We start from the raw sequence: 8,728 nt of genomic DNA, 5'->3' as shown, positions 1-8,728 counted from the left end.
AGTTGTAAACTCTCATTAACGGCGCTAAAAACCTTAGCTGGCTAGGGTTTAGTATTCATATCCCCTAAAACAAACTTTAAGGCCGGCTAGCTCAAAAGGCTAATTAGCAATCAACAACTTAACACGGTTTCTGAGGCGGTAACCAGCCACGGGGAGCTAGCTAGCTAACTAGCTAAGTACATGCACTGTGGCAGTACTTAACCTTTCACCTTGTTTAAGAACCTGTGTTTTATGGGCTCGGTCTATATATACACCTAGGGCAATGGGGTAATGCAGCTGTACTGTGTGAGCTCACTTTCCATGGATGAAGATAGAGGAGGTTAGCTAAGCAGCCAATTAACTAATAATAATGTTAATCTTGCCTCAACTTGCCTATTTGCAGATAGTGTATCTTGCATGCATGGATCGATGAGGTGTCAGATCAGGTTATAAAAATGCCCATGCCATTGGCAAGGGCGACCTCTACGTGTTCTCTCTTCTAGGGTTTGCAAAAGGGGCGGCTATAGCTCCCTAGAATGAAGAGCATGCTAGCTAGCTCCTTTTGAGTCATGGAAAGGAGTGTGAGGTTAGGGAAACAATGTCCCTTGCACATGCTCCGCTCTCTCAAACCGAGATGCATATATATGCTTCACATATGTACATTTATTTGGTTGATATATAACAGTTGCATGCCTCCATGCAAATGCATAGAGATATGCATTGGGTTTCACATAATATTTCATTATCTCAATGCATGCAAATGCATTGGATTTCATATATTTAATTATCTCATTTCAATTTACTAGTACCAAATCACTAACCACGATGAAAGAAAATAGCTATAGGTAGAGAGCTAGGGGTGTCAACCTTGATCCAGTTGATCGATTTGTAACTGTGTGTAGCTAGGCCGAAAGATTAGTAATTAGTTAACAAGATCATGGGTACTGCATGGGGACCTCTCTTGATGTAGATTAAGCACGGTGAGCAATGCAAGTTCATGAACCATATGACCTAGCTTCGATCGACACCTGTCGAAAGATCCTCAACATACCAACCTTATGATTGCGCTCATGATTTTATTGATATTGATCATTTGAGAAAATTGCTCCCAAAGTCTTCGCAATATATGATTTTAATGCCATGAAGGAAATGATAAAGTTTTGCAATATAAATTAGGATCCCCTGATCGATTAATCTGACATCATGTGTATTAATTGGTTCATACCAATGCACGAGCTTGTAGGTACATGCATATGTAGACAAAGTTGTGACAAGTAATATGGATCGGGGTAGAGTATTATTAATTAGTTTTTGAAGGAAAAGTAAAGATCCACCGTGTTGCAAGCATACACCTATCCTTGAAATTGGTCTGTAAAGGAAAATTTTGTGCTCTTCTTGGACGCGCTCTTCCCATCTTTACAAAATAAAAGCTTAATTAGTTAACGTACACAGCTTAATTATTAATTTGCTTGGACGCGGAAGAACCTGTAGAAACCGGAAAGAAATTAGGATGGATGAGAATATTAGGTGCAAAGGAAGAGGAGATGTGAACTACAGCTTTGGCTTCAAGGATGAGAACAAAATAAAAATGTCAGAGAAATCCTTGGTTAGGTATGGGTGCAGTACTAGTACTCCTAAACGCGCCAAATAAAGCTAGCAATAAAACAAATATACACTTTGTTACTTAACTAATATTTCAAGAAAGTCAATTGACCTAATATATATTATTAAGTTTCTGATTGTAGATAATGATGATGATGACGACATAGTGATCGATACATGCATGGTATGGGAGAGATGTAAGTGGCTTGATTAGCGATAAGACCTTTTTTGTGATCGTTCGATGTAGCCAATGTCAGGAAGCTGCTTGGAGAGGAAGAATTTTGGACGCTTTAATGCTGCGCTTTACTTATTTTTGGAAGGAAATATCTGGTCCGCATCATATGATCATCCTTTTCTATAAGTTAATATTATTATTTTCATATTGGTAGCTAGCTAGTGATCACGAGAGGACGCAAAGTTTTGCAGGTTTGGAGGAGGCACGACGCAGTGAAGCTACTCAGCAAGTGCGCGCTGCTTGATCTCTTTTTTTTCGAACCAGAAGCTAATATTGCAAATGTATAAGTGCATTTGAAATTCCGCAGTATAATTGGAGATGGAATAAAATTGGCATGTATATACCTGCGTTTTGGAGATCGGGATCCTTGCAACAATTTTTTTTAAATAATATTTAGAAGTTTAAAAAATGCTGAAAGAATCAGACGCATATATATAGATGTACCATATGTACATATGTGAATAAAAAAACATGAAGAAATGCTTTAACATGTCATCTACCAAAAAGGAAGTATATATACACTCTCACACACATGTATAATTATTCTCAGGATTATTTAAACTTTATAGATATTATTATTTTTGAAAACAAAGGCTCCAAAGTTGTAAATATGAACAACAAAACATGGCAGCTGGAAATTTAAGGTGTCTAGCTTATTAACCGATTATATGAAAAGCAAGTTGGTGTATGTATCACGCATGACGCATCGCATTAATTCCAAACAGTACGTAAAGCCGTGTGTGTTCCGAACAAAACACAGGTATATATTTCACACGTCTTTTTAACAGCAAAACAAAAACATGTCCATTCCAAAAGGCATTATATTCGAGCATCCTTAAACGATTAGACCGATATTTGAATACTCCTACTACTCGGTAATACAGCTCGATGCCCCACGACAAACACAACAAGAGTCAAAATTAATCTGCACGCACCAAATTCGGAGCTTTTGAGCTGTGCCTTTTTCCTAGTTTATTGGAGAGATGCTGCTAGGGAACTTAAAAAGTTACAAGCTGGAGCTAGGCTAGCTTAGCTAGTGCTAAGCAAATAAAGGAGTGACGGATTGAGTGAGGTGGAGAGCTCATCTCGTGAGATCGATCGGCACAATCTCCCCCGCACGCATGCATATCACTACGTACCGACGTGCGTGCGGACGCTGGCGGTGCACTGTAAAGTGTTCCGCGCCCACTTGGAAACCTGCGATTGGTTGGAATGCCGCGTCACTTTAACAGCTGGACATGCAAGGTGTAGACACAGGTGTATCTACACAGAGTTGCGACATTTAATATGCGACGAAAGAAGTAGTAAATTATCAAAACTATACGAAACTAAGGGTTGTCGATGCAACATTGTACTCCCTCCGTTCCTAAATACGTATTTACACTAAAATCACAACAAGTATTTAAGAACGGAGGGAGTATAAGATGAAACCAAACTCATGATACTAACTAGCAGCTACTAGGTGAATGCAATGGAACTTTTCAAAATAGAGGAAATTTGGTACCTCTTTTCCAAAACTCTAGCATTTTCTTTTCTTTTTTGTCTTTAGTGTTCATGGTTCGTAGTCTGGATCGGATTTTCTCCAATCATCTTTTGTCAAGATCAGATAGCTCGTGCCGCCGGCTGTTTCAGTTCATCAACGAATTTATTTAACTTCTCTAGTTAGAAATTGGTCAAGCTAAGACAAAGATTGATTCTTCTCGGCTGTCATTTGAGGGAGCATTCCTCTTCTCACCCAAGTTATAGAGGATCCAAAATTGATCAAGAGCACATGGTGTAGCGGAATGAAGTTTTTTTCGCAAAAAGAAAAGGTTCATGAAGTTTTTCTTGTTAATATGAATATTGGAAGGGGCTAGGTCCTAGGGTCGTTCTCGCACCCTATCGTTCCAACACGAACACCACTCGCCCTTCCTCCTCTCGTCTTCTTAATTACTTCGTCCACCGCCTATCTTACCTTTGTATCCCTCTTTCCTTACCACCATTTCTCCATTGTTTGTTCTACGTACTGATTCACCTCACTTGTTTGTTCTGCTTCCTGACCACAGTAGCCAGCGGCCGCTAGTCGATGGCCTGATATATAAGAGCAATAACCCTGGAGGACATCGCATAACCCATCCATCACCGGTGATATCCTAGGATCCTTCCTCTTCCTCTGATAAGATGTGGGTGCCTCGCAAATCGACAATGTGTGAGCATTATTTCCCTAACACTAGGAAGCGACCATTTGACGATAGTTCACTCTACTTAATCCCTCGCAAACAAGGGATCGACTTTGTGTGTCTTGGGTTGGTAGGCACTGCTCCATGACAAGACTATTCGTTTTGACGTGATGGTCTTTTATGATAAATTGATAGAGTAAATAATATATTTGTATTTTCGTGAGGCCGCTATAAATCAAAGTCAACCAATTAAATTTCACATGAATGTATAATTGCGTAAAAAAAATTACAACCAAATTTAGAAATATGTGCATCTCAGCTCACGGGTTGCATATTTCTAAAAATAAAATATGCAATTGACTATTTTTGTGAAACAAAAGACAAACGGTACACCTAGATCGCCAGACTTAGATTCTTGTGGAACTTAAAAATAAACAGCACGAGTAAAGAAAATGTCGTAGTGCTCCACGTATAATTAAAACTTAAAGAGAGACTTCCAATGTTACCACCAAGAACTTACCCAAAGGATCAAAATACCACTTGAAATTTCCGGCTTCAAAATGTACCACTAAAAAATTGCATTGGTATAAATTAACCACTAATGTTAATTCATTGGTTGTTGACTGTGTACAAGACCTACGTACAATCTTGTCAAAAAATTTACAGACTTGACAATTATCTCCTTAATTAGGCCCATAGGTCAAAAAAAGAGAGGAAACATGCTTGATACCCTTCTCCCCATCCTGATTTTTTTTCCAACCGAATCCGCGCGTTGCGTGTGCATGCATGTGTTTTAATTCTTTCGGCTCTTTGATCAGGTAATTAATTAAATTAGGTCCATCCTACCGTCGCGTGCAAGCACAGATCTCGACGCAGAGGAGCAGAGTGTGTACAGACTACAGGGCATCAATAAGCGCGCGCGGCGCACCGGCCGGCCGGGTGGCAGGTATATATCAGGTCCAACCAAACCAAATTAACCATTACACGGCTCGATCGAGCTGGAAACAAGGGGCCGCCGGCCTCATGTTCTCCACGGGACTCCATGTGTCCTCTCTCTCCTCAGAATCTTGCCCTCTCTGCAAAATAAAACACCAAAAATCAAATTCAAATCCCTCCCGGCCCCCCCTCTCTCTCTCTCTCTGCTTATTAGAAGTAGTAGTAGCAGAGCAATAATTAAACAAGTAGCTAGCTAGAATTTCGAAAAAGGCACTTGGATACCATCAATCTCCAATATATGATTTTGTCTCATGATTACTAGTTAATTCCTACTTATCATGCATCTCCCATCACTCTCACACACACCTCTCTCCTCCCAACTTCCGCAGTTCCCCTCCGTCGGATGGCCAACATCTCCCTATATAAGCACCCCCCACTCCCACCTCCCAAACCACCAACACAAAACACTTGCAACTCTTCTTCTTCCTCTTCAACAACAACAAACAACAAACAACTACACACAGCCTCTAGCAGCTTCTTCATCTCCTCTCCTAGCTCTACAAACCCCCAAAGCTAGCTTGATTAACCAGCATCAAATCATGGGGCTCCTTCGTAGCGATCGCACAGACAGCCTCTTCACCCCGCGTGCCGTGTGGGTGACCGGGCCCATCATCATCGGCGCCGGGCCCTCGGGCCTCGCCGTCGCCGCCAGCCTCCGGGAGCAAGGCGTCCCCTTCGTCGTCCTGGAGCGCGAGAACTGCATCGCGTCCCTCTGGCAGAACCGCACCTACGACAGGCTCAAGCTCCACCTCCCGAAGCGCTTCTGCCAGCTTCCCCGGATGCCGTTCCCGGACAACTACCCGGAATACCCCGACCGCGCCCAGTTCATCTCCTACCTCGAGACCTACGCGGCCACCTTCGACATCAAGCCCGAGTTCGGCGTCACGGTCCAGTCCGCCAAGTACGACGAGGACACCGGCGTCTGGCGCGTGCTCGCCTCGCCGGCGTCCGGGAAGTCCACCGTCGAGTACCTCGGCCGCTGGCTCGTGGTCGCCACGGGGGAGAACGCCGAGAACGTGGTTCCCGACATCCCGGGGCTCGACTCCTTTTCCGGGGAGATCACCCACGTCTCCGACTACAAGTCCGGGGCGACGTACCGGGGCAAGAAGGTGCTCGTGGTCGGCTGCGGGAACTCGGGTATGGAGGTCTCCCTCGACCTCTGCGACCACGGCGCGTCCCCGTCCATGGTTGTCCGTGACGCCGTCCACGTCCTTCCCAGGGAATTCCTGGGCAAATCGACGTTCGAGCTCGCGACTTTCCTCATGGCGTGGTGCGTCCCGCTGTGGTTCGTCGACAAGGTCATGGTGTTCCTCTCGTGGCTCGTGCTGGGAAACCTTGCACGCTTCGGCATTCGGCGCCCGGCCGTCGGCCCGCTGACGCTGAAGAACACGCACGGCAGGACGCCCGTGCTCGACACGGGCGCCATGGCCAGGATCAAATCCGGCGACATCACCGTCGTGCCAGGGGTGGCCAGGTTCACCAAGGCCGGCGCCGAGCTCAGCAACGGCACGGAGATTGACGTCGACGCCGTGGTCATGGCCACCGGCTACAAGAGCAATGTTCCCAGGTGGCTGGAGAGCGGCTTGTTCGGCAAGGACGGATATCCGACCACCGCGTTTCCCAACGGGTGGAAGCTCGGTGAATCCGGGCTTTACTCCGTTGGGTTCACCCGCCGTGGACTCTCCGGCGCCTCTGCAGATGCCGTTCGCATCGCCGGTGATATCGGGAAGGTGTGGAAGGAAGAGAACAAGCCGACGCAGAGAGCCGCCGGAGCCGGCCACCGCCGGTCGATCTCAGTCATCTTCTAATCACCGGACTACTGCGACGACTAACCAGACACATGCATGGCGTGCATGCATCGGCATCGATCCCCTTGATTGCTTCGTTGTTCATTCGTTCTTTTGTACTGCGTGCGTGTGTGTGTGTGAAAAAAATTTGTAGGTTAATTAATCAGTAGGGAGATGATTATATATATATATACTAGTAGGGGTAGAAAAGTGAAAGAAGGTGGAGCCCTCTCGTCAGTGGGGCCCTAGGGCCAGGATTTTTCAACTGCAGCTAAGGGGCGCCGCATGGTCACTGGTGTACAGTACTCAGTCAGAGGCTTTGGCTTTAATTACCCGGTGACGAAGGAAGAGGCTCTTGTCCATTCACCTTCTTTCTTATGTAACAATATATACTTTCATTTGTTCTTCTACTACTGCTGCTGCCTTCTTCTATATGTAACCCCTTTTGATCCCAGTGAATATACATGTTGACTAGTGCAATATATAATCTCTCTCTCTCTCTGTTGTTTCACAAATTAACTAATTGCAGTGCTTACATGGATTAAATCTCTATCAAAAATCTCTCTAATTTCCCTCTGGATCATTTTGCATTTGCATTTGCATTTGAGGAAGATCGAGTGGGGATGAAATGTGCTGTCCCTTTCAGGGAGAATGAATTGTGGAAACATGGCAGGGTGGTCTACATGGCCTATCTGTGGAATGCTCTGCCTATTGTCCTCTGGCTGCCTCAAATCTCAATACGGGATCTGGGGGTCACCATCCCAATTTGCCTGCCTCCTGGTGCACTTGTTGGTTAAATCAGAATCAGATCTCACCACTAGCGAGCTATTACTACCACCTGGTGCATGATGGCCCTGCAGTGTGCCAAGATTCCTTCACTGACCATGCAAAGTCAATGACTAGAAAACAGTATTAATACCCAGCAGCAGCAGCCTGCCTGCAGTCAGTTTTCACAACTCTTCTTCGCAGCAAATGGAAAATTCAATTCTTAATTAACTAGATATGATAAGATGGAAACATTTCAAAAATTGCATAATTATAGTACTAAGTTTAGTTAGTTGCTCAAAGTATCTTTTCTAGAAAATGAAAAGGTACTGGATTAAAATACGAGGGTTAGGCGCCACACTCTTAATTATTATGGTTGCTAATTAAGTACAACATACCAGATAATTTGTAACGATCTCTTTCAGCTAGCTAGCTGCTGCTAGGATTAGTACTGATATATACGCGCCGCTTAGCTTGAGTTTCAGTTGAAACAACTCCTTCATTTCAAAAAGAACAAGTTGAAACAACTCCATATTATTTAGGATTACAACTTGATCCCCATTTGATCATCACGCATATGTATTACATACTCTGATCTGTCCTAGTCCTACTAATAGCTAATTCCAGGGCAACCATGACTACTCACAAAAAGTACATATATATAATTCTGGGCTCCAATGAAATCCCATGAGCAAATTTAAAAAATTGATCATCTCACTTGGAATCAATATACATGTGTGATGATTATAGCATGCATCAAGATATCAAGTAGTCACTGCATGCATAGCTGGGTGTGGGTCATGGTACCCCAGGTAGATGATACCCCCACCAAGCAAAATGAAAAAGATGACAAGGAAAACTAGGAGAGCCACACGTACAGGCCCAGCAGTACAAAAGGCCACATCACATCTGGCCCTGCCTTGCCTATTGGAGAGAGGCCCCGGCAAATCACAGGCCAATTCAGATCTCCACACATCACTAGCAGCAATCACTGACGCATAGGCAGATTTTGGTTGGACAGAAGGAAAAGTTCAAACCCTATGTTTCCCTGAGATGGTGCTAGGATTCACATTGTCTCTACGTCTATCTTTGGATCTCAATTGACTAGCTTTTTCTAGGACAATGTTTTATTGATCCAACCAATGTTTTCAGGATATATTTTTTTACTTAATTTTCATTTCATGGGATTTAATTTGTTACGTCTT

The 8,728-nt window shown here is 44.1% G+C and overlaps 1 protein-coding gene across 1 annotated transcript; it reads left to right on the top strand.

Moving 5' to 3' along the window:
* Positions 1 to 5,370: 5,370 nt before the first annotated feature.
* Positions 5,371 to 7,244, top strand: LOC100823224 (probable indole-3-pyruvate monooxygenase YUCCA5). The gene has a single exon (XM_010241337.3). The coding sequence runs from the start codon at positions 5,511 to 5,513 to the stop codon at positions 6,777 to 6,779; it is 1,269 nt and encodes a 422-aa protein (XP_010239639.2). The 5' UTR covers positions 5,371 to 5,510; the 3' UTR covers positions 6,780 to 7,244.
* The last annotated feature ends 1,484 nt before the right edge of the window (positions 7,245 to 8,728 follow it).

This window comes from Brachypodium distachyon, chromosome 5, assembly GCF_000005505.3.
Source record: "Brachypodium distachyon strain Bd21 chromosome 5, Brachypodium_distachyon_v3.0, whole genome shotgun sequence".
NCBI classification, from domain to species: Eukaryota; Viridiplantae; Streptophyta; class Magnoliopsida; order Poales; family Poaceae; genus Brachypodium; species Brachypodium distachyon.
This window is presented reverse-complemented; position numbering and strand designations above follow the sequence as displayed.